Source organism: Manis pentadactyla, chromosome 12, assembly GCF_030020395.1.
Source record: "Manis pentadactyla isolate mManPen7 chromosome 12, mManPen7.hap1, whole genome shotgun sequence".
Taxonomy (NCBI): Eukaryota; Metazoa; Chordata; class Mammalia; order Pholidota; family Manidae; genus Manis; species Manis pentadactyla.
In genome coordinates, this window is record NC_080030.1 from 1528168 (window position 1) to 1553524 (window position 25357).

The 25357-nt window shown below is 62.1% G+C and overlaps 1 protein-coding gene and 1 long non-coding RNA gene across 12 annotated transcripts in view; one reads left to right on the top strand and one right to left on the bottom strand.

The window, feature by feature from the left end:
- Window positions 1-30: 30 nt before the first annotated feature.
- LOC118915184 (uncharacterized) lies at window positions 31-4753 on the top strand. Its single transcript, XR_008992952.1, has 2 exons — window positions 31-454; window positions 2148-4753. It is a non-coding gene; the product is annotated as an uncharacterized LOC118915184 (long non-coding RNA).
- Window positions 4418-25357, bottom strand: part of TCF3 (transcription factor 3) — a 29527-nt gene continuing 8587 nt past the window's right edge. Inside the window, exons 4-20 of one of the 11 annotated variants that reach the window (XM_036890669.2) lie at window positions 18066-18139; window positions 17825-17903; window positions 15927-15991; window positions 14913-15042; window positions 14234-14283; window positions 12900-13002; window positions 12670-12821; window positions 12445-12577; window positions 12069-12127; window positions 11895-11973; window positions 10993-11066; window positions 10484-10645; window positions 10283-10406; window positions 7605-7728; window positions 5324-5547; window positions 4988-5133; window positions 4418-4840 (exon numbers count right to left, since the gene is read on the bottom strand). In XM_036890669.2, the coding sequence (XP_036746564.2) occupies window positions 4991-5133; window positions 5324-5547; window positions 7605-7728; window positions 10283-10406; window positions 10484-10645; window positions 10993-11066; window positions 11895-11973; window positions 12069-12127; window positions 12445-12577; window positions 12670-12821; window positions 12900-13002; window positions 14234-14283; window positions 14913-15042; window positions 15927-15991; window positions 17825-17903; window positions 18066-18139 (1775 nt within the window). In that variant the 3' untranslated portion in view covers window positions 4418-4840; window positions 4988-4990. Of the gene's footprint in view, window positions 4841-4971; window positions 5134-5323; window positions 5551-7264; window positions 7501-7604; window positions 7729-10282; window positions 10407-10483; window positions 10646-10992; window positions 11067-11894; window positions 11974-12068; window positions 12128-12444; window positions 12578-12669; window positions 12822-12899; window positions 13003-14233; window positions 14284-14912; window positions 15043-15926; window positions 15992-17824; window positions 17904-18065; window positions 18140-25357 lie in introns of those variants that run through there. The other 10 variants (XM_036890667.2, XM_036890668.2, XM_036890666.2 and 7 more) reach the window with 10 other exon arrangements.

Here is a 25357-nt window from a genome sequence, read left to right on the forward strand (position 1 = left end):
GGCGTTACGGACGCGGGTGGTGATGGGCGGGCCCGGGGGCGGGCCAGCTGCCGCGGGGACGCCGGCTCCGAATGGCCTCAGGCGGTCCGAGTGGTCCCCGGCCGCGTAGCCCCGCCACGTTCGGCTGGCGACTTTGTGTCCTGATTGCGTGCAGAGCTTGACGGGCCGTGAATAAAACAGGCCCAGCGCCGACGGGTGAGCCGGCGTGAGGAGCCGGGCCTCGCTGGCCTGCCGCCGGCGGGACTGGGCTGGTTGGCAGCGCCCCGAGCCTGCGTTGGCGGCCCCCGCGTTGCGTGTTGCCTGGAGGCTCCTTGGGAAGGCGTCACCGGTTGTCGCTGGAGAGCTGCGCGGTGCCTCCGGCGCTGCCCGTCAGCCCACCGCTTCCCGGGCCCACCCAGGCTCGCTGTCCTCAGTCGCCGCCTCCGGGGCGCCCACCGGGAGTCCAGGCCTGGAGGTAAGCGTCGGATGCCGGGGTTGGCCGGCCGGGGCGCGGGCGCCCGCAGTAGTTTCAGAGATCGCAGTGAGCCCCAACGGTGCTCATTGCGTCCGGGCTGGACATTGCCCCTTGGCCTTAACAAATGCCCTGGGTTTTGACCTTGGGATCCGATGAACAGAGCTGGGCTGGAGACGTGGGGCCCCAGGGCCTGGATCCAGCAGTTCCTGAAGCGCTGCTCATCCCTGCTGCTGCTGCTTAATGTGCCTCAGCTCACAAGGCAGAATGCTTTTTGAATGATAAAGAACAAAAACTGGCTTAAGAGAAAAGAAGGAAAATTTACGGCGTGTTGGACGGCCTTGGGTGGCTGGATCCAGAAGTCTAGCGCTATCTTTACGCATCTCTCTCCATCACTCAGCTCCTCTTTCCTGGGTATCGGCCTCCCTCTGGCAAACTGAGTGGCAGCGCCTGGGAACTGTAGGCTGCTGACATTCCAGCAGCTCTTTCAGGAAGATGGCACCTGTTTCCCAGTAATTGCAGGAAGGGCTCTGCAACTGCTTCTCGTTCGTTAGTCATCTGTGGAAACGGGGCAGTCAGTCCCTCTCCTAAGAAGACGTGGACTGAAACTAGGGGATGGGAGGGTCCCCAAAAGAGAGTAGCCAGGGTTGTGTGAGCAGAAGAGATGGTGGATAAACAACCGCTGAGCAACCTTGCACCCCACTGGCCCCTGAGGGGTTCCTGTCTGGCTCTGCAGAAACTGAAACTCCTTTTCCTGTTTTTTATTAATATAAACGTCACATAACATGTAGTTAACTATTTTAATGTGTGCAGTTCAGTGGCACCCATTCAGAGAGATGTGCAATCAAAAAACCCCTCTAGCAAACTCTAGAACATTCCATCTCCCCAAACAAGCCCCATCCCCATCAGCAGTCACCCCCCACCCCTTCCCAGCCCTCGGCACCCACAGACCCACATTGTGGATGTGCCTGCTGGGGACGTGTCACAGAAATGGGGTCACACACTGTGTGTCCTTGGGTGTCTGGTGTCTCACTGGGCACTGTGTTCAGAGTCCCTCCACGGGTAGCATGTGGCAGGGCTTTGCTTTTCATGATTGTGATGCTGTGTCTGTGGATGGACATGTGTGTTTATCCAGTCACGCGTTGATGGATTCTTTTCTTTTTGGATTTTTACTTTACTGAGGTATATTTGACAATACAAAATTGCGCATATTGAAAACACACAACTTGGTGTTAATACGTGTGTGTACGCCCAGGAAGCCACCACAATTGTGCCCTAGAAGTTTCCCCTCCCACCACCACTCATCTGCTCTCTGCTGTCAGTTCGCCTCCTTTTCTGGACCCTTCTGTAAAGGGAAGTGTATGGCATGTCCATGGCGCCGAGCATCTCCCACATAAATATTTTGAGAGTCCCCCAGGTGTTGGATCTGTCGGCGGTTTGTTCCTGCTGCTGGAGTGTGTCTGAGAGGATGGACGGGCCTGTGTGCATCTGCTCACCTGTTGGAGGACATGTGGGTTGTCCCCAGGTGTCGTGATTACAAGTGAGGCTGCGGCGAGCAGTTGTCCCATCTTTGTGGGGACGTCTGGGGTGGACTGGCCGGCTCACAGGGGAAGCCTATGTCTCACTATAGGAGAAACTGCCAACCTCTTCCTTTAAATTGCAGTATAACTGACGTTTAATATTCCACTCGTTCCAGGTTGTCCCCCAGATGTCCACAGCACTGCACCTGTTTGCACTCTCCCCAGCGTGTGAGTTCCCATTGCACTGGGTATCTCATCATGTTAAAAAGGACACACGTGCCATTCGCCTCCCATGGCTGCTGGAGCAGAGTACCGCACGCAGGGTGGCTTAGAACCACAGGAATTCATCTCCCAGTTCTGGGGCCGGAATTCCTGGGTCAGGTGAGCAGGGCTGTGCCCCCTCTGGGGGCTCTGGGAAAGGGTCTTTTCTGTCTCTCCAGCAGCTGGGGGCTCTGAGCGCCCCTGGGCTTGTGGCTGCATCCCCCCCATCTCTGCCTCCTCCGCTCACAGGCTCTTGGATTGAGTGTGGGCATCTCTTTCCGGGCCAGTCAACCTGCTGCGGTGCAGCAGGTGTCTGAGGAGGACTGTCTGAGGGGTCTGTCCCTCCTCTCCCTGGCCCGTGGGTGACAGTCGGCTCTGGGGGGCTAGGCTCCGTGGGCTCCCCATCAGGCCTCGCCACATACAGCCTTAGGTGCGAGAGCCGGGTGCAGGCATGCTCCAAGGGCGCAGAGAAGTGCCCTTCAAAGGAACACATGCGACCCCACTGCTGCCTCCAGGATGTGGACACGTCCATCGATGGCCCGTCTCCAAGTGCCATCCTGTGCCCACCGGATTTCTCCGAGCTGAGTCAAGCAGATGGTTTGCCAGAATCTCGGAGTGGCTTCTCCCATGAGCCACTCCCACTCCCGTGTCATGGGGGCTGGGGCCCTTACTCGGGAGGTTCCTGCCGTTCCTGCAGAGCCGTGGTTCTGGAGTGAGGAATCACAGTGGGTAGCTTTTCTGAGCAGTCTGTGGCTTTGCTGGCCTCACTCACTGCTGCCCTAAACCTGTTGAGGGATGGATTGTGTCCCCCAAAGAGGACACACATCCTAGCCCTGGCCTCCGGTCCCCGAGAACGGACCTTATTTGGAAATAGGGTCTCTGGAGCAGCCATGGTGCAATGCCTGGTGTCTTTGCATGTGGGACCGTCACACAGGGAAACAGGGGTCCCTGCAGGGAGGTGCCCAGCACCCCCAGCAGCTGGAGCCTCGAGGGAGCATGGTCCTGCCCCGGCTGACCTGGGACTTCTGGACCCCAACTGAGCACACATGGGGCTTCAGGCCACCCACCTGCCCCTTGTGTGGAACTGCCACACGTGCCCCGGGAGACTTGCACACCCACCGTGAGCCCCATGCTCCCAGGCCTTCAACAAGCTGACCCTGGTGGGGAGACACCAGGGGCCACCGTTCCTCCGTCAGTGGGCAGGGAGAGCTGGGGACAGCTGGCTCATCACACGTCATGCTGATAGCCACAGTGCCGTCGTATACAGGGCAGGCCTCTGAGACTTAAAAGAGGATCATTTGAAGTCCCGAAGAATCCAGCCAGCTGTGTTGATGCTTGTATAAAATTAAGTTTCCTTTTAAAAAGGTTTTCAAAAACCAGTAATCTTGAGGCACTCAGCACAATCTCCCAGGCTGGACTAACCTTGTCATGTGTGGGGCTCAAGTTACACGTGTAAAACACGGTTCAGCACCTGCAGGCCTGGGGGCACACGGGCTCCGCGTTCCCTGCCCTTCAGACCTGGAGGGCAAGACCAGAAGCAGAGTAACGGGGAAACTGAGGCAGGCTCCCCGAGAGAGACAAGCCCCACAGACAGGGAGGTCGCTGGGGGCACGACCCAGGTGATCCAAGGGCCTGCCTGATGCCTGGGGTTCCCTCACGCTTCCCAAGTGCCCGGTTCCATGCAGCCAGTCTGGGGGCCCATCAGGCCTCTACATGTGGGCGGGGATTAAAAAGAAAACAAGCCCCTAGGCAGCCTGACCCCACACCTGAGTGACGGAGTGACCAGCAGTTTGTTTTCCTGGGCCTCCAGGTGAAACCTAGGGCAGATCCGGGCAGCCCAGCTGAGCTGGACCCCCTGGCAACACAGGGAGCCCAGCCTGAAGGAGCAGCCAGTGTGGGTCTGGGGGTCCGTGGCAGTTCCTGCTGGGAGGGCGTCACCTCCCTGCAGGTGTTCCCTCCCACTTAGGCCAGCGTATCCTGGTGAGAGGATGGGGCTCATCCTGCGGCCAGCCAAGCCAAGAAGACCCCTAACACGTGGAAAACCCGAGACACTGCCTGCCCCCTTCTGTGCGGCCAACCGCGTGGGGCGGGGCATCGTCAGGGTTACGTTGGTCTTTTAATATGACTTTTAATAATCTGGTCGATCATGAAATGCAACGCTCAGTTCTATAAACAGCAGCAGAAATAGCAAGAGACACGAGACTTTTATACAAAAAAATTTGTTGCTTACAAAACATATGCAAAAAAAGCTAAAAAACACAAACGGGAGACCAAAGGCATCTTCCTTGCTAGTTTCCTAATACATTAAAAAAAAAATCTTGTAACTAATGTTCTTTTAATCTTCCTTAAGAAAAATATCAGGCATAGGCACGATTTGCTGGTGGCTTCTCAACGACAAGCCAGTCCTGCAGAGCATCTCCCTCCAGCGAACAATATGTTTTGACTTCCACATTTTATACTTAAGGCATTTTTTTCTCTTCCGACAAAGTGAATGTTTCTTGCTTGCTTTCCGGTTTTGCTTTTACAAAAAAAAAAAAAAATGCTCCTTTGGGCCCGGGTCGCAGGGCCGGATCCGTCGGGCAAGTCACAGACCTCAAGGTGGCGCAACCTGGGGGTGGGGGCGCGAGGCCGGTGAGGGGAGTGCGGCCGGCGACTCCTGGGGCCTCCCAGGGCCGGTGCGGGCTCCGCGTGTGCGAGGAGTGGCCCGGCCACAGGCGGAGGCTGCAGTGGGCGGGCGGCGGCCGAGCCGGCGTACCTTTCACATGTGCCCGGCAGGGTTGTGCGCCTCGCTCAGGCCTGCATGGGCAGCCGAGAGCACCATCTGGGGGTCTCCAACCACGCTCGACACCTTCTCCTCTTCCCGCCGCTTCAAGCAGGCCGCCTTGGGGTTCAGGTTACGCTCTGGGGGGGGAGAGCACTGTGGGAGAGGGTCCCCCTGACAGGGAGCCCGGGAGGTGGGGCGGGCGAGGCCCCCACCTGCGGCCTCCGCTGCCCTGCCAAGGTGTGCAGGGCTAGGGGTTGTGAAGCAGGTGTTCGGGGCGCCCTGGGGGCCTGCTGGGTGGGCGGCGGGGCGCCTGGCCTGGGGGCCTACCTCGCACCTGCCGCTCCAGGCCCAGGATGACCTGCACGGCCTGCTGCAGGATGAGCAGTTTGGTCTGCGCCTTGTCCGACTTGAGGTGCAGCTGGCACATGCGCCCCAGCTCGCGGAAGGCCTCGTTAATGTCCCGCACGCGCACCCGCTCCCGCGCGTTATTGGCCATGCGCCTCTCCCGGTCCCTCAGGTCTTTCTCCTCCAGGGACAGCACCTCCTCCGTACTGCTGGGTCACAGCACCGGGGCCTCCATTAGTCACAGCGGCGCCGCACCTGCCGGCTGTGCACGCCCGGCCCCCACTCTAGGGAGGCTGGTGCCCACCTGTCCCAGGAGGCCTACGGGGATGGAGGTGGGCCTCAAGGGCCCTGTCTGGGAGGCCGCACGAGCTGGGACATCCCCTACCCATTTCACTTGCCCAGAACTGACCAGGACGGCGGGGAGCCCGGGCCCCCTGGGACGACGACCTTCCCCGCCCAGAGCACGGCGGGCACCCCCTGCGTGGCCGTCCAGCCAACAAGGCTGAGAGGATGCGCTGCCCAGGGAAAGCCTGGGCCCAGAGCCCAGGACCAGGGAGGCCCTCTCTGGGATCCTGGCTGGGGCAGGCGGCCCCCACTTACTGAGCCCCAGGAAGCCAGGTCCCTCCCACGGCCCACAGCCCAGACCTGGCTCAGGCCCTGCCAGCTGCGTCCCCGCGGGGCCCTGCCCGTGTAGACTTACTCTTCAGGGGACAGCGCTAGTCAGCTAGGACTCCGCCAAGTGGGGCTGTGACCAACACACACCACGTGCGTGAGGTCTGGCCACGGGGTGACTGAGACCCTGTCCTGCTCCTGTGGGGGTGCTGCCCACCCACCCTGCCCTCAGGCTGGAGCGGGTCCTGCGGGCAGCGGCGGCCCAGAGCCCAGGACAAGCGCGCAGACCAAACTGACAGCCAGGCCGGAGGCAGCCTCGGTCTCCTTCCCTCAAGTCCCGACTGGGGGATTTGGGGGAGGAGAGGCCCTGGGGTCGCGGCCTCACCATTCTGGCGCAAGTGCGAGGTGAGGAGGGGGTGCCGAGGTGGGGAGCGCGAGAGGCAGAGAGCAGAGAGGCAGGCGTGGGGGACACCCACACTACCGCGGAGACCGGAAACCTCAAGAGCTGAGGGGACAGCGGGCAGTGGCCAGGGCCCCAGCTCCGGGGCAGGGGTCAGCGCTGCAGGAGAGAAGGGGTTCCCGGCTGCACAGGGGAGAGGCAGGGAGGTGTTAGGGAAGCGGCTGGGGGTGCGGTCCTGGGAGCCTTCCCCGATCCACACTGCCCCTGAGAAGTGGGGATGAACCCCGCCTTCAGATGCGGCTGCGGGTCAAGTGGCCTCTGGAGGTGTCTGCTCAGAGCGTAAGGGACAAGCCCCTGGGCCCCTGCTGGGCCTAAGGTGTGGTTCTGAGCCCAAGTGTCCAGGTCTACTGGGCTGGGGGGTCGAGAAACTAGTCCTTCCACTCCAGAGGTGACCCTGGGGCCAAGCCAGGCGGAAGGCCAGGGGTCAAGAGGGGGAATGTCACTGCAGGGGGCTGGCTCCAGGAAAGGGGGAACAGTAGGTACAGTCACAGCAAGGGGGAGGCAGTCACAGCGGGGGTGCAGGCTCCAGGAAAAGGGGGAGCTGTCAGAGGGGGTGGACAGTCGCAGCTGGGGTGTGGGTTCCAGAGAAGGGGGCAATGGTGGGGACAGTCACAGCAGGGAGTGTGGACAGTCGGATAGTCAGTGGGGGGCTGGTTCCAGGGAAGGGGGTGACAGTGGGACAGTGTGTGGAGGGGTGTGGGCAGTCACAGTGCAGAGAGGTGCAGAGTCACAGCGGTGCGGACAGTCACAGTGGGGGGCTGGCCCCAGGACGGGGGGTATGGTCAGCAGGGTACAGGCCCCAGGATGGGGCACGGTCACAGTGGCAGGGCAGGCGCGGCGCCCCCACTGACCTCGCACCTGCTGCTCCAGGTTCAGGATGACCGACACGGCCTGGTGCAGGATGAGCAGTTTGGTCTGGGGCTTCTCACTGTTGAGGTGCAGCTGGCACATGCGCCCCAGCTCCTTAAAAGCCTCATTGATGTCTCGGACCCGCAGCCGCTCCCGCGCGTTATTGGCCACCCGGCGCTCCTTCTCCCGCTCAGCCTTCTGCTCTGGGGGGAGAAGGTCGTCCTCGTCCTCGTCCGGGCTATGGGCCGGGGCCAGAGGGAGACAGTGAGGCGGGGCCGGGCGGGGGCCCGCCGGCGGCCTCAGTGGGCGCGCATCCTGGCCGCGGGGCGAGGGGGCTGGCACCTGGTCCGGGGCCGCGGGGGCTTCAGCTCCCTCTTCTCCTCCTCTGAGTTGTCGGCCACGGACGCGCTCTCCTCGTCCTCCTTGTCCTCCCGCTTGATCTCGCTGGCGCCCGCACGGCCGAGCCCTGCAACAGGCCGCGGTTAGGGGGGCTTCGGGGCCCCTCATCGGGGGAGGGCTCGCCTGCGACAGCCAGGCCTTCTTTTCCAGAAGCAGCAGAAGCCCAAGAACCCACGTGGAACCGGGTCCCCACCTCACACAACACACAGCCACTAATTTTATAGCCTTTACAGCCTTGGCAAGAATGTGGGGGAGACGCCACGGGGGCTCATGGGCAGGGAGCCGCTCCCTGCAGCCTTGACGAGTCTGTCCTGGAACTGGTGGCCGCTTGCATCGGAACGAAGCGTTTCTGATAACCAGGACACCACCAGGAAAAGGGGGCACCCCAGAACAGAAGATACGTGTCATGTACAAACCAACCGGCGAGTGGCCTCAGAACACCCAGACTGTTCCCCCGGATCCAAGGCAAGTGGGCCAAGAGCTTGATGGGAAAACAGGGAAAACTGGCCACACGGAAACTGCCTCATTGCATCAAGAAATTAAGGAAATGAACAGGCTGCGCCGAGCTACGCTTCACACCCAGGACACCGACCGGCTGGAGAGGCCCCACTGTCCTGTCCTGTCTGTGGGAGGGCAGGTCGGTCTGGCCCCATCTGAGAAGGCACACACACGTGCCCAGTCACAGCCAGGGGACTCCTGCAAACACGCACCAGGACACACGTGCCCAGGGTGCACCCGAGCAGAGGGGGACCCTGAGGTTTCAGTTCCGTATCAAGGCCAGGCTGGTCCTCAGCCACCGGCAGTGTCGGGGGCCTCACACCCAATGCAGAACATGCCACGACATGGATTTTTCAAAGTCCACAATCACTTAAATAAAACACGGTCTAATTTCGCCCCATGGAGACGCAGTCACGGTGGCAGGCAGCCCAGGGCCATGACAGGGAGGAGGGGGCCAGCTGCCGTGGGCCGGGTCTTTCTCTGGGGGGCCAAGGAGCCTCCCTGGCCGCCCACTCAGTGCCAGGCGCTCCCCCAGCCGCGATGACCGCCGAGTCCGGATGTCACCCATGCCCCTGGTGTGGAGCGATGGCACTCCTAACACAGGAAGCACTGGCTCTAAGTGCAGGGATGCCCATGGGCTGGAGCCGGGAGGGCCCCCAGGCTGGCAGAAGACAGCCCGCCCTCACGTGGGTCACCTGGAGGGTCCCCAGGGCTCAGGGTGTCAGCAACATTGTGTGCTAAGTGTGACAGTGTTGCTCACAGCACTGACTGGAGCTGGGAGGCCCCACACTCTGGGCCTCGGTCTCCCCCACCACAGCAGGGCCAGCATCAGCCAGCTCAGGAGTGGACACGAGACCCAGGCCACAGCTCCTGCGGGCACCTGGGGCTGCCCCGCACCGTCCTGCACAGGAGACACCCACCCCTGCTCACCAAGGGCTCCTCCCCACCAGGCCGCGTCACTTGTGTTCTCAACTGCCGTCCGTGCCTTGGCCTTCCCTGGGGAGTCACCACCACAGGCCCCACCCTCGCCCCATCACCCCGGCCCCTGGGCCTGCCTGGGTCAACAGGCCCCCTCCCCCCTCCCATCCCGCCAGACTGCTGCATCCGCATGTGCCTGGTGACGCCTCCAGGGTCCTGGCTCTGAGCTCTGCCACATGCCGATGGTGCCCGGGCCTCACCCTGCTCTCCAGATGAATATCACCACCTTCCCACCTGCAGATCCCGGGGCTCTGCCTCCAGAACCCCCGCCATCCTCCCCATAGCTCCCTGGCCCAGTGCCCTGCCCTCTGCCCTGGTCCATCCTCCAATCAGCAACCACCAGAGGGCGCCATCGAGCACCAGGGTCAGGTCCCCCTCTGCCCGCAGCCCCCGGGGCTCCCACCTCCCTGGGGTCAGAGCCCAAGTCCTCCCCGTGGACCAGGAGGCCCTGCGCGACCCGCTCCTCTCCTCCCCGCCGTTCCTCACATCTCCCTCTCGAGCCACAGGGCCTCCTGACTGCTCCCCCAACACACCAGGCCAGGCCCTGCCCCAGGTGCCTGTCTGTCCCGCACCGCAGAACTGCTCACACGTCAGTCCCCCGCGCCCGTCCCCTCGCGGTCAGTCTGCCCGCTCTGTCCCACCAGGGTGGTCCCAGGAGGGGCTTTCTGCTCGCTCTCTGTGCTCCCCAGAGCCCAGAGGCACAGACACACAGCTGGCGCAGAACCACATGCACCACACAGAACCGTATGCACCGCGTGAGCTGTCAACTGAACAGCAGAGTGAGTGATGAGGAGATGGGGTCCCACCTCCCTTCTGGGAGATGGTAACTGGTTGTGTCAGCTGCTCAGGGCCTGTAGGGGACACTGTGCAGTAGCAGGACCACCCCCCAGGCCCCGGCATGCCCATTTCCCCACTGGAGATGGGACGTCCCAGGCCTGCAAGCTGCTGTGGGGCCCGAGCCCCAGCCCTGTGCCTGGCACACGGTGCACGGCCCTTTCTGGTGGTTCCTGGTCGTCTGAGAGCCCTGTCCGGGTTTCCCAGAAGGAGGAATGTGGCTGCGGGCGGGGGGAAGGGCGCAGAAGGAACCAGGACACAGGCAAGCCCGAAGCAACAGCCACCCTGCCGGGACCCAAGGCAGAGCTTACCGCCGTAGGAGTCAGGCGGCCGAGAGACGTCAGGGAGGGCGCTGGGCTGGCTGGGGAGGGCCGCGTGGTTGTGCACGAGGCTGCCGCTGCCCGCGAGGCCATCCTCAGAGTGGCTGCTTCCAACCTGTGGGCAGGCCAGTGGCTCATCAGGGCCAGACTGGCCCCCGCTGCCCACCCAGCCCATCTTTGCCCAGCACTCACCAGGCCAGGATGCCGCCCGCCCAGTGGCATGACGGGCCCGGCAAAGCCCGAGGCCAGCGCTCCGTGGCTGGGCAGTAGCCCGTGCACGTCAGTCGCCGTGCCCACGGCGTGGCTGCGGAGCACATGGATGGCCTCGTCCAGGTGGTCCTCCATCTTGTTCTGCTGGGGGGAGATGACACGAGGTGAGGGGCCTGGGCCTCTGGGTCCCTGTGCATCCCTGTGCCACAGCTGACCACGGGGCTGTGGTGACACTGGCTGCCCACCACGTTGCACCTTATACCCAACAAATTAACTGCCGGGCTCATTCTTGTTGAAGGGGTCCCTGTCCTGTATACTGTTGGTCACAGCAGATCTAATGCTGGCACAGGACAGCGTCTAAGTCCCAGGACCCATGGCCCTGGCCACCACCCCTGCCCAGGAACACATGTCCCGCGTCTGTCCACATGCATGCCCTTGCTCCCACGGGCGCACCCCCCCACCTGCTGCAGAGGCTGGGGCCAGGCACTCACCAGGCCGTGGAGACCCCCGTCGTAGCTGGGTGATAAGGCACCAGGGGCTGCTGCTCGCGGCCACTGTGACGTCCCTGGGAGGGGCAGGGGCCACGTGAACAGGAGCACGAGCTCCAGGGAGGGAGGGTGGGCTGGAGGGGATGCAGGAAGGCTGGGTGGCGCCCAGGACTGCCACATGGGGGCGCCCCTGCCCACAGAGCCCTCTGATCTCAGCAGGATGGGCGCCAGGCTGCCTGGGGCCCCTGGGGTTCGGGCCCTGGCTCCAGTGCAGCGCCATACCAGGCTTGGGGGACCCAGCGGGCAGATTCACATTTCTGAACCTGTTGTCACACCTGCAAAATCCACACCCTTTCCTCCCACAGAGAGAAGGGGACTCTCAGCTGCACACAGTAGGTGCCCTTGAGGCCAGCTGCCCACCATCCCAGCAGCACTGGCTGCCAGAGCCCAAGCAGGGCAGGGATGGCCTGTGGGGTTTCTGCTGCACCTGCCCAGGCCTTTCACAAACTGACTCACTTCACTTGGCTAATGCCACGACGTCCTCAAGGGGCCAGGAGGCCCTGCCCGCCTTGGCAGAACCCAGCACGGGGCATACAGTTGGTGCCTAGCTAGCGTCCGTGGGTGGACAAATGCCAACACATGCATGTCCCCAAGTGCAGTGGGAGCCCTGGGCCTGCCACTCCAGCTCCCAGACCCAAGCTCTGGCCCCTGCCGGATGCCCTCTGCCCCCTGGGCTCACACAGCACGGATTGGCGCGTCCTGCCTTCTGGCCTCTGCCTGTGCTATGACCCGCCTGGATGCCCCCTGGGACTCAAGCCCTGAGGTGGGTGGTCCCGCCAGCTCCCTGCCCACCAGGGGTTGCAGGCACCAAACACAGCTCCCCAGCCCGTGCACCCAGCACAGACCTGCCAGACCCTGTGGGGAGCCCACAGGGGTTGAGGGGCTGGATGAGAAGTTATTGCTCGAGTGATCCGGGGAGTAGATCTGTGATGAGGACGAAGAGACAGGGCCACCAGTCAGGGGCTGGCCTCTGCAGTGCTGCCCCACCACCCCTGCGCCCCATGTCCCCCGGGGCTCACCGAGGCCAGCGCCTTCCCAAGGGCATCTCCAGAGCTGCCGGCAGCAGTCCCACGGGGGCCTGCGGGGAGTGGGAGGGGAGGCTCAGCCTTGGGGGTGCAGCGCTGATGCCCTAGCCCGGGACTGGGCAGCCTGATTCTGGCCTGGTTTCCACCTGACATCTTGCCACCTGCCTCCACAGAGGCGCCAGGGGCAGGCAGGCTGCAGGACTGAGTGAGCAGGTATAAAGCGGGGACCCACGCCTCGGAGCCCCACATTTCCGCACATCGAGGGGCCAGAGACGGTGCACAGGTGGCCCAGAGGGGGTGCTGCCGTCAGTGACACAGGCCCAGACCTTGAGCTCAGGGGAAGCGCCCAGGGTGGGGTGCGGGGCCGTACCCATGAGGCTGTCAGCCCCGCTGACGGGGGGCGTGTGGCTGGAGATGCTGCCGTAGGAGGCTGGGGGTGCTGAAGAAAAGGTGGACACCGCCGGGAGCACGCCGTTCACTTCGGCTCCGTGCAGCTGGTAGCCCTGTGTGCACGGTGGGGCCGGGCTGAGTCAGCAGGACGCTGCGCCCACGCCTCACCCTGCCCACCCGCCCGCCCGCCCGCCCGCGGGCCTACCATGCGCTCGTGCTGGTGCAGACCGCCAAATCCAGGGCCCACGGCGCCGCCTGGTGGGAGGGGCAGGGGTGACGAGCCACCCCCCAGCATGGGCCCAAAGCCCGCCTGGCCTGGAGGGCTCCAGAGCTCGGCCGAGGGGTGCAGGCTGCCGTCTGTGGAGAGGGGCTGGTGAGCTGGGCAAGCAGAGGAACCCCGGGCCCTACTCCAGGTGTCCCAGGGGAGCCCCACACCTGCCACATAGAAGGGGGCGGGGTAGGCGCTGCTGGGGGTCTTGGTGGACGGGTAGGTGGCAGAGTCCCTGCTGAAATCATCACCTGAGCTGGGCGGGTACACCTGTGGGGGGGGGGGCAGACAAGCTGGGTCAGGCAGGGGGCCTGGGCGGAACGGCCGACCCCGCCCCTCAGCTGCCTCCACGCGGTCCTGCCCTCCGCCTGGTCGGCCGACCGACCCGACCCTCCCCTCCCCTCCCCCTGCGTCTCCTTGCTGCTCTGCCCCCTCCCGCTAACACTGCTCTGCGGTCCCTCGTCTGAGGCCCTGGCGAGGTCGTCTCTTCTGCTTGCTGCCTCCTGCCCACGCCACTCTGGCCTCTTGCACGTGAGGCCTCTGTGGACCAGACCCGAGAGTCTTTTTCCCGCCTTAATTCAGCAAATTCCTACTGGCCCATCAAAGCCCAGCAGCCATGCCACCAGCCTTTCCCTGCTCCTCATCCCCAGGGCCGACCACACAAGACTGGGGCTCAGAGGCAGGGCCCTGGGTCAACACGGCGTCCCGACTGCCCCGGAGGGACAGGGTGGCCAAGGGGCTCTCTGTCACACCAGCTCTGACCAGCTGGCACCGCCTGAGCCGAGGCAGGCCTGGCAACAAAGTGCCGGGATTGGTGGGCAATGTCTGCCCCTGCCCTGGAGCAGAAAGCAGGGTGTGGGTGCCCACGGACAAGGTGGGCTTAGGGGCCCTAAGCTCTGACGTGCCAGGACACTGGTGGGGTTCGAACGAGGAGAGCGGGGTGTCTGACTCCCAGAGCCCAGCCTCAGAAGGGCCGAGCTTAACTGCCTCCCGGCTGCTGGCCGCTGGCCTCGGAGACTGACCGTGAGTCTGGGGCCTGCCCGCAGGCCCGGGGCTCCCGGAGGCCAGCACAAGCCCAGCACAGGGTGGCAGTGCCTGGGCTGGGCAAACCCAGCAGATTGCCTTTTCTTCCCATGACTAAAATGCAGGGGGCACGAGCCTCCGGTGGTCTGACACCATCTCCTGGGTCTGGCGCCCATCAGCCACCAGGAAGAGCGCAGGGACACAGGCTTAACCAGGTGGACACGGGGACACAGGACACCTGGGCAGCCCTGGGCCCCAGGAGATCTCTCTTAGAGCAGGAGGGACGAGAGCTAAGGAAGTGCCCCCCGGCTCCCTCGGAGGTGGTCTCTGTTCAGAGCTGCAGCCACAGGGCCCAGGCCCACGGGGCAGGGGGTGCCTGGGTCGGAGGTGGGCAGCCTGGCCCCGTTCCGGCTGCACAGCACATGCAGCTCAGGGCCCTGGTTCGCTCGGAGCCTCTGGCGAGGCCCCCACAACTCACCGAGGATGGGAGGCCTGGTGGCACCTTCCGGACCTTCTTTGGCTGCGGGTCTGTCAAGAGGGAAAGGAGTGAGTGACCTGGCCCGGCTCCCACCCACCAGCCAGGGATGGAAGGAGGCCCTCACGGTCCTGGGCACACACTCGCTGCAGGGGAGTGGGGACAGCCCCCACCCTGCTCCTCGGGGAAGAGACCCCTGAACACTCCTATTAATTAAAGCACTTAAAAATCGACCTGGAGTCTGTCTGCTCGGGCTTGAAGATGAACACAAAACCCCAGGCAGGAGTGGGGTGGGAAGGGGGTTCTGTGGCATCGTCTCTGGGGGACAGGGTTTGAGCCGGGCCTCTGTGTCCACCACGCCCTGGCTCTAAGATGCAGCTGGGCACCAGCCCCCAGACCCCATATACGGCACATGGTGCATGTGATGTGAGGTTAGTGTTGGCCGGTCAGCAGAAACGTGCCCGAAGGCTTGCAGGACCCTAGCAAGTGTGTCCACCAGGAGCCCTGGTTCCGCACTGGTAATTCTGCGTTCTCAGCGACTACAGGCCGGGACCTCTATGCTGCGTTCCTGGCCTGCCTGTGCCTCCAGGCGGCCCGCACCCCCAGTGTCCAGCCAGGATCAGGGGGAGCACATGGGGCCCGACCTCCCTCCTGTCCTGCCACCTCACCCGCCCCCACTCACCAAGGCCGCTGTCTGCAGTTCTCCGCCGAGGGTGGCCGGGGTAGGAGTAATACTGGGAGCCCCCCTTGACGCCCGAGGGGGACAGTGGCCCGGGGCTGCTGAGGGCCAGCTCGCTGGGCAGAAAGCTAGCCTGGGGGAGTGGAGAAGACAGTCACCGTGAGGGGCAGGGCTGGCATTCTCCCAGGGCCCCCAGGCCAGTTCCAGTTAAAAAAAAAAAACAGCACAAAGGCTGAGCCCATCAGGCCCTTCTGAGGGTGGCAGTGAGCTTCAGCAGGACTGCCCTTGCTGACCGGCACCTGCCCTGGCACTCTGATCTAAGGCCTACAGGCGGGCTGAGAGCCCAGGGGTCATCACTGAAGGAAAGCCACCGTGGAAGAGCCGCAGACGCCCCCATTCCAGGGGCTGACTGTGCAAAGCCGCCTCCAGGTGCAGCGGAATCCAGCTGCTCCGTGTCCTGCCATTTTGGGTCAAGACAAATGGCTTAATGCTGCACGTCGGCTGGACATGGGCTTGCTGCCCACGGGAGCACCAGTTCTGTGGCTCCAGGGAGCGGCCGCTCCACATGGTGGCTTTCCCACCTGTGAAATGGGCACGAGGGCCGCACCCCTGCCCACAGCTTTGTGGGGACGCATGAGGGTGGTGGGGTCTACCCTTGGCTCAGGACGATACCCAGCAGGCGTGCCCCCCCACCAAGTGCTCCCATCCACCTCAGGTGCGGTGCAGGCGGGCGGTGCTAAGCAGACAGGCCAGGCCGAGATGCAGGAGGCATGGGGAGGGACAGAATGAAGCCCTCAGCGTGGCCAGGACAGGTGGCCGGGTGGGGCCCAACGGCCAGACCCCAGGGCCCTCCAGCTGCACGAGGCACCCCCAGGCTGGGCTGCGGTGGGGGCTGTAGGCAGGCACGCCAAGGCCTACTTTAGGTGCTGCTGGACGGGGCCAGCGTGCGACTCAGCCAGGGAGCCTCCACAGGAAAGTGACAAGCTGTCTGTCCCCAGCCCAAGGCACGGGCCTCACCTGGGTCAGGCCCACGCCGGCGTCTCTCCCGAAGGCCGTGTACGTGCTCCGCTCGCCACCCTTGCCTGGAGGAGAGGAAGAAGGTCACTCGCCACCCAACGCCAGGCCCGTGCCTGCAGATGGTCAGGGCTGCGTAAGGCACGGTACTGGGAAAGCCACAGTGGGGCTGTCCCCTCGGCGGCCTGGATGGGCCAGACACTGTCCGGAGTGACCACCAGACACTGCGCAGACCCACTGGGGTTCCCCACGTCCTGTCCCTGAGGTGGGGCAGCAGCAACTCAGCCCCCTGTCCTCGCTGAACCTGTTTCCTCTGCTTGAGGTCAGGAGGTGTCAGCTCCCCAGGATACTGGGCTCTCGGGGTACAGGCACCTGCAAGGTTCCAAACCCAGGCCCTGGGTTCCCCGACTAGTGGTCAGCTCACGAAGGAGCACATGACATCCCCAGGGATGTTGGTTCAAGGGACCCAGGGACGAGAGGCCCTTCCCTTGCGTGGGCAGGCAGTGCATCGGACTGTGGGAACACTGCCCGCCCAAGAGCCACCGGGGTGACAGACTCCGCTGCTGGGCAGAGGCCTGGATCCAGCCTCGCCTAAAGCAGAATCCTGGCATCAATCAATGCCTGAGCCCTTTGTGTCTATTTCTGCTGAGGCTACTAGCCCTTCCCGACTGCAAGTCGCACACAAGTGGCCTCAATACAGCGCAGAACTGGATGCTTGGCTGACCAATGATGCCGCTGGAGGGGCACACTCTCCCCGGCATGCCAGGCGCCCCACGGGCTGAGCCCTCCAGCCTGACCTCCCACGACTCCACAGGGCAGGTGAGGCTGGGTCCACACAGCAATGAGCCAACCAGGCCTGGAGGCCGGAGGGGACTCGCTCCCACCCAGTGAGTGAACGGGTAACACAAACACCTCCTCCCTCCCAGGGTCAAGCTGGGAAGCAAAGCGGGCCAGCTCCACCCAGTGAAAGCAGCCTCACCTCCCAGACCCTTGGCTCCCCCTGCAAGGCAGGGCCACCAAAGTCCAGGCCCTGCACACACACATGTCAAATAGGGGCTTCCTGAAAGCAAGGAGGGGTGCGAGGAGACCCAGGCCCTAGAGGGGACCTTGTGCAAGTCATGAGCCCTGCAGGCAGACAGCAGATGCTCACCCCCTGCGCTGGGCCCACGGCTACCACCAGCCTTACTTCGTGGGTGAGAACAACAAGGCCCAGCGGGGCCAAGGCCCAGGGTCCTGCCAACCCCATGCAGGGCTGGGACGCAGCTGGGTGTGGGAACTGCCTGTGCCAGGAAGAGGCAGAGGAAGGAAGAGCAGGCGGAACCCCCACGGCTGCAGGCACAGAGGCCACTCGGGGCAGGCGTGGGCCCTGTCTGGGCTGGGGCAGACGCCCGCTGCACACACAGGTGCTCAGAAGCCGCCCTCCCACCTCCCATCAGGGTTTCCTGCCCAGCTCCCTGCTACACACCCAGCCCCGGGCTGGTGGGTGGCAAGTGACTGCAGGCCAGGCGTGGCCGTCCCGAAGGTCCCCAAGACAAAGCCTCAGCTGGCCCCTGACCAGCCACAGACCCGTGGGCAGGGCCCTTCTTGCTGAGCCTGTCTGCCTACCTGCAAGATGGGACCCCGTGGCCTGGTGGGCTGGGCAAGCCCTCAGTACCCGGACGCAGAAGGTTCCGGGTGAACCCCAGCCCCAAGGCCTGCAAGGGGGGGCGGCCCAGGTACAGCCCCAGTGAGGCCCCCAAGCCCAGCCCGCCTGAGCTGGGTGCCCCAGGGTGGGCAGGCCTCAAAGGGTCCAGCCAGCTCTGCCCACCTCCCTGCTCTGGGCAGCCGCTCTGGTGTACCAGTCACTCCTCCAGGGCCGCCCTGCGAGGCGGGGGGCAGGGCTGTGCCACACAGCAGCTCACCTCCGAGCCCAGGTCCCAGGAATGTGGATGAAGAAAGGCTGCCATGAGACTCACTGAAGTGGGTGCCCTCGCCGTAGGTCTGCAGAGGGATGGGTGGGGATGAGGGGAAAGGCTCCGGAGGCAGCCAGCTCACCAACTCCTAAGTCTGGACTTGAACCCAGGTCTGAACCCAAACCCCCGCAAGACCCACTTCGAGCCTCAGCCTCCCCGCCCTCTCCCAGGCCTCAGAGCTGTTCCTCACCCTGCCGGGGTCGAAGGGGGAGCTGTTCTGGTCGCCGCCGCCCCAGGAGCCCGAGCCTGGCCGGTCCTCAAGTCCTGCAGGGCAGAGGAGTCAGGGTCACACCCGGCCAGTGACCTCTGGGGAACCCTCCCAAAGCAGCGGGTTTTCCCACAGCCCCGTGGGCCTCACCCAACTCTACCTCTGCCTGTGCCAACACCCCCTTAAGTGGCAAGCACCCTACAACCCCCAACACTCAGCATACCTCCAGGTCCGCAGCTCAGAATCAGTTCCACCAGCTACTGCTGATGGCAAACTCCTACTCACCCACCTCAGCCCCAGCCACGATGCCTGACCTGGGCAGAGCCCTCACCCACACTGAGCCTTCTCCCCAGAGCCCCAGGTCCCTCCCTCTGGCCCAGCCCTGACTGGCGGCTGGGGCACATCTGTGTCAGGCTCAGCCCCTCCTGGTGGCAAGGAAGGTTCTGGAGGGCATCTGCATGTGCGTGATGGTTGGTGAGCTCTGACCCCGCGGCCATCACTATGTTGTAACAGCACCAGTCCCTTAGGGTGGCGGGGACTGCCAGGAGCAAGTGGAGGGCTGGGCTGCAGCCCTGCCAGCAGGGCGGGGCCCTATCTCCCCGAACACTCTCCCAGCTCGGCCTCCCAGTCTGCCTGCCTCCCTGCCAGGCACGCCCGGATCCCTCCTGGACCCAGGGCTCTGACCCCACCCACAGGGACACAGTGCGTGGCCTGGACAGGCAGGCTGGCCCCAGGGCTGCTCTCCCTGTGCCTGGTTCCCTCCCAGGTAAATGAAAGCAGAACCAGCCCTACTCTGAAGGACTGAAGTGCTCAAATCCAACCCTGAGTCAAGGCCCCACGCCTGTCAGGAGGTGCCCGGAGGGGATGTGCCCAGCCCTGCCCTCCAGGCTGGGCCCTGCTGCCTGGAGGCGGGGCACCCAGCCCAATCCTTCACCCCCATCCCAACCAGAAGTGTCTTTCAAAGTCAGTCCTATTTCGGTGCCTTTGTGTTCATCATCCCCCTGGAGAATTGGGTGTTTAATTGCTAATTTGCATTATTTTGCATATTAATCCCTAAGCCTAATGAATATTCATGTCTCTAATTTAGATTTTGTTTCCTAATCAAAAATTTCCAATGTGATTACGGTGGGGAGCTAGAAGGGCTGTCTTGCGGGGTGCGGGGCCAGGCAGGGGGGGCCTGGGGTCTCCGCACCCCCACGTGGACCCTGAACGGGCTAATGAGGAGGAGCGACGCTGGGCAATGCGCAAGGACCCCGAGTCCCAGTATCCCCCCGTGTCCGCTTGCCTGCTGGCCCTGCTCCCTCTAAAGGCCCCCCTGCAGCCCCCACTGGGTATCCACAACGTACCCCCAGAGGCATCAGGGCCCTGAACTGCAGACGACTCCGACTTGGCGCCCAGAGCCCCGGAGACCAGCAGTGGTGAGGGGCCTCCACGCTGCCACCCACGTGGGCTCGAAGCTCTGGGCGGAGGCGGCCGGGTCCTGCGCCGCCCTTCCCCTCCTAGAAGGGCAGAAGTAGGGCTGGTCCCTCCCCCACGCTGTTAATACAGTTATTAACCCACACGCCAATTAAGTATGCATTTTAATAACCTGCTCATGAATATTCATGGCACACTCATTGTTGGTGCTCTAATTAAAACGCACTACAAAAATAAGACGTTGCCTTTGGGGTGTAATTTTTCACGATTCCTTTTTCCTTAGTGTTGGAGGTGAGGTGCTCGTGGAATGGCGCCCGGATCTCTGCCGAGGTGAGGGCACGGAAGCTGCAGTGCAGCACAGAGGCGCTCAGCAGCCCCGGTTCCCGGGCCTCCTCCCCGGGCCTGCCTGATGGAGGGGGCGGGGGTTCTGCAGCTGACACCGGGTGGGGCCGAGCGGCCAGGGTCCCGCTGGAGTCCTCTGGGGCAGCCGTGGCAACCTGCAGCCCACCCACCAGGTCCGGCCCCCCACCTGCTTCGGGAAATGACATCTCACGGGCACCCAGCCACCCCTGCCTGCCCCATGCTGCCCGCTGTGGCTCCCTGCCATGGCAGAGTGGCTAGGCTGCAGGCCTTCACGGCGGCCAGCCGACCCTGGCAGACGAGATTCCCAGAGCCGGTTCCGGTACAAGGATGCCTGACCCACAGACTTGGGTCCCAGGAATCAGGTTCTGGTGTGGGACAGGCCGAATCCAGTAAGTCACCCAGCTGGGCCCACCACCCGCACCCCAAGCTGGCAGGTCCCATGCTGGATGGTCATCAGGCCAGCCTGGAAGCACCCCTCGCAGGGTGCCCAGGATAAGGCACTGGAATGGCCTCCCCACCAGCCCCTGGCCTCAGGGCAGAGCCCTGTCCCTGTCCCCACAGCAGTCCTCTCGGCTTCCCGCCCACATCCCAGCCCACGTGGCCTCTGCCGAGTCCTCCGGGCAGCCAGACTCCCTGGTGTCCCTTCTCCCTTAGCCCTGAGCTGACCACACCCACACCCCGGCTGGGCGCCGACCCGGTGGTCCCGCACCTGCCAGCTCTTGTGCCTTCAGGCAAGTTGCCCTGCCAGTCAGCTCCCACCCCAGGGCCCTCCCTGGGTCCTCGGCATGGCACTAGGTAGGCCCCCTAGTCCCTTCCCACCCCGGGACGATGCTCTCCACCTGCGTGGCTCCTGATGGCCTGACACGTGGCCAGCCTGACTGGCAGGACCCTGGACCGTGACTTCAGTTCACACAACTCGAGGGCGGGTGTGGCTCCCGGCTGCTATACTGACCAGTGTGGCTGGCAAGTCAGTGCTGAAAACCACCTCCTGCGATTCCAGCTGGAAAACTGACCCCTCAGGGCGACTTCTCGGGGGATCGTTCTCCGGTTTACCTGGTGGCTGGGGGGCCCCAGGCTCAGAGCACCCCCTCCTCTCCTTACGATGAAGGCCCCCCAGACACTGGACGGGGCCCACACCTCACAGAGGAGTGAGGTCGACACAAGTTTCGATTTGGGAGGGCAGCCTTTCCACAGGGGGACTGTGGGCACTCTCGTGCTTTCTGGAGGCAAGTTTTAAAAATCGTTATTTCAAACTTGGGGGAAACGGACATGCGCAGAACCAGGCCCACCCGCTGTCCACCTTCTGTCCCTTCGCCCTCTCTGCAGAATTTTAAGTTCTGATACGATTTCCAGGGCTGGCTGAGGCCTTGGCCACCCAGTGTTCCCCCCCCATGTCCTGAAAGGGTCGGAAATGGGCAAGATGCTGAAGGAGCACCCACCGGGGCCCCAGGCTCTGGCAAGTGGCCCCCAAATTGCAGGGCGGGAAAGCAGACGTCCCCCACCACTCAGAGCAAGCAGATCTGAGGCCCAAGAGGAAAGAATGGAGGCCACACCTCACCCTTCCTAAGAGGGGGGAGTCCCCCCAAACCAGGGATTTGCTCCAGGCTGCCTGGTCCCAACCCCCAAGTGGCCTCCACCCCGGGGTACTAACAAGGTGAGTGGAGCCGGCCCCCAGGTGGGGCCAGTAATCCACAGGGAAATGGGAACCCCCAGCTGCAGAAACTGCTTGCCCCCTCCCTCCCTCGAATTTCAGACCCAGGACCCAAGTAGTAACAGAAGGATCCCAGCATGTGTAAGGCCCAACGGGGGCCCACATGGGCTCCAAGCGTGGGGAGAGGAGAATCTGCCCCCATCTCCAAACAGGAGCCGAGCAGCCAAACTGGGACCTCTGCAAGGAACAGGCAGGGCAGGAACATGGGACACAGGCGGTGGGCCAGGCCCTGGGCTCGGGACCTGCTCCGGCAAATAGCGCACACCCTCCCTGGGCAACGGAAGGGCCTGGGGCTTGTTTGGAACAAAAGAGATTTTGGAGAAAAGGCGAAAGGAAGCAGAAAACACTAAAGAGAGAGGTCATGGGGGTCTTTAAGGCAGCGTGGGGGGCAGCAAGCAGGCCGGAGGGTGCAGGAAGCTGCCAGCAGGGGGTGGGGGTGGGAGGCAGGTTCTGGAAACGCCGCCTGGGAGAGCCGGCATGGAGGGCTGCCAGGCACCTGCAGGCCCCAGAGCACAAGGCTCCCCAGCGGCCTGAAAACCGCGTGTGAGGTCTAGGGGGTGCAGGCAGAGGGCAGCCGGCCCTGGCGAGGGGCGCCCAGGGGCGCAGAATCCTGCTCCTGAGGCACCGGCTCCAGGCACGCGTTGCTGTCTATACCCGTCCGTCCCTGCGCTACACAAGGAAGCTGTGGGCTGGGAGGGGGTCCGCCCCAGGCCCCAGGGGCACATGGGCCTAAAAGGTGCAGCCACACCAAGAAGGAAGAGCCCCCAAGGCCAGGGTGCGATCCATGGGATATGCGCTGCGCTGGCTCGGTGGCTGGTAAGCCAGTTTTACATGTGAGGAAACTGAGGCCCAAAGATGCCAGTCGTTTGCCCAAGGCCTCACGACGAGGGGCACAGTCCACGCAATCATGGCACACGGGCACATGTGTTGTCTACATTCAATTCAAAGGGGAACCAGGGCTTTGAAAAGCCGTGATTTCCTTATACCTCATGGCAGGGGAGACAGGGGAGCCCGCAGGCCCGTCCCCCCACCTCCCCGCAGCGGACTGAGAGGTGCGCCCCCTTCTGGGGCTGGGCAGCCAGCAACAGAGGTCTGGGTGTGTTACTCCGAACCAGGACGCCACCAGCAGTGCAGGTGCTTTGCAGCAGAGACAGGAAACAGTGCGGGAAGGCAGGACTGCTCAGAGGCGGCAGTCTGCAATGCGGCACGGAGGCCGAGGCGTGCCAGGCTGGGCACTCGTTCTAGAAACCCACACTCGGCGCCTACAGCAAATGGCTCTGGGACAGGAGACCAGGACCCGCCCCCCGGCGCCAAGATGCAGTAGGGGTCGTGACGCTGCAGGGAACAGTGGAATGTGAGGGGCCTCCTAGGCTGGAGGGCGTGCACTTCCCTGACGGAGGGCTGTACCCACACAGGAGCCCCGCGGACGGGAGCCCGATGACCTCGGGCCCAAACAGAGGCTGGAGACCAACAGATGGACAGTGGGGACACCAGTGCCCTTGGTCCCTGATATCAACATGTCACACATTAAGTCTGAACATGGCTGTGCGGAGGGTGGGGTCTGATGGCCTCGCAGTCCAACGCTGACTGGCCCCCAGGACCTGTGGATGCGTCAGCGACAGCAGGAAGTCTCTGTACCCTCCTGCAGGGGCGACCACTCAAGCCGCATGCAATTTCTACCATCGGTGACCTAGAAATGAGCCAGTCAAGGAACCGACACCCCACTCCCAGCGTGGAAATCAGACGTCTCCCAGAGAATTGGACTCAAAGAGAAAATTCTTTATAAAATTTTCAGATATCTCTAAAAAACAACAAAAGCATGCATTACTGAAACCAACAGGATGGGGCTAAAGTGGACCTAGGAAGGAAGTGTATGACCCTCCACACTCACTACTAAACACAAGAGAACAGAAATCAACAAATTTGGCCTTCTATTCAAAAGTAAAAAAAAAAAAAAAAAAGGAAAACTTTAAAAAGAAAAGGAATCAAGACAGAAATAGAGGAGAGAAAAGCAGTCGATTGATAAACATTGATTGCACAATGAAGCAGATTCCCTGGAAGAAAAATCAATAAGACAGATAAAGCACAAGGCAACGGAACCAAGGTCAAAAGAACAAAAAGAGAAAACAAGAGATTCAGGACTGAAATGCAGACTCCACTTCCTGACAAGACGAGGACAGGGAATTTTACATGGTCCTCTAGGATGCAAAGGCCACCGTTCAAAAATGTGCCCTGAGGAAGTCCTGACACTGATGGGAGCGGACAAAACCTCCACAGGTTGCTGTTGCAGAGGAAGACCACAGCTGGCACATGGGGCGGTGGGCTGGTTCTCTGCTGAGGGGCCGGGAGGTCCCACCGGCTGGACATTGTGCCAGAGAAGCTGCTTCAAAATGCAAAAGAAGTTTCAGCCTACCCCAGAAACACAGAAGACACAAAAGACGACACTAGCGGACCTAGCCTGGTGGATACGGGGTGTGCACCAAACCCAGAATTCAAGGAGCTTCATGGGTGAGCAAACCCTTAGCGGACAGCATCCCGACGTGCTGACCAGGAAGGCCAGGGTGCCAAAAAGCAAGGCCAAACTTAAGACACACAAGACAGTGTAAAAACTTAAAACACGTGGAGAAGACACCAGGTTCTTACAATGGGAGAGTGCTATACTATACTATAAAGGCAAACGATTCTCCCCAAATGTATCTATGGGTTAAACATAATACTGAATCCCAGCAGGGATTCTTGAGGGGATGTGGAAGACATGACCTGATTATTCTGAAGATCATGAAGAGCCAGCCAGCCTGGGGGGCGGTGGGGGTGGGGGCTGGAAAAGAACAAGGGAGACGGGGGCGCAAAACCACCGCAGAGCTGCAGTGACTGACGCTGAGGGACACTGAAGTAGTGATGATGAGTAAGAAGATAAATAGCTCACAGATAACTGGCAATTTAGGAAACGTTCTGAGGTATTTCGAACCACCAAGAAAGGTTACCTTGACTTTATTCTGTTCTCTAACTTCCTAACTTAAACGCTAATCCGTTTCTTTTCATGGTCAAAGGCTACAATTTCTTCTCAAATAAAGCTTTGGCTGCACCTCACAATTGCAGTGTATTTACACTATTCCTATTTCTGTCTGTTTTGCTGTGGCAGTTAAACCCAAGAGGCGGGCAGAAAGGAACATTGGTATTTCCAAATGGTTAGGCTTTTTATTTCTACTTTAAAGAATTTATCTTTTATTTCTAGTTTTACTGCATTGCTCTCAGAGAATGTGGTTCAAACTTTGGCTTCTTTTTTTTTTCACATTACAATTTTTCACTGTGCCCAGTATAGTCAATTTTTATAAGGGGTGTGGTCGCTATTTACAGGGCATGACCTTTAAAAGCTAGTAAGTGCTTCTAACCGGAGGCGCTCCCCGGAACTGCCCAGAAGCTCACGACCTTCTACCAGTGGCTCTGAGCCCAGGGGCGTGCGTTCCGAGCAGCCCCAGGGGTGGGCCTGATGCGGGCACGTGGCTGAGAACTGCTCCCCTGACCACTGCTACGTTCTCTCACTCCCACCCACTTATTTTTCATGTCTTTGCACTGCTGAAGCCTGCGAGACCACGGTTTTCTGCCCTCCGGCGTCTTTTCCGGTATATTCCTCTGAACCTGACCGCAATGAGGAACAGGCATATTCATGACCATCAACCCTGCAGAATGGACAGGGTCACCCGATTCTCAATGGTTTTCAGAAATGACACTAAGTTTAGACAGAAAACCATAAATGAAAACACATGCCAACATAAAAATTAAA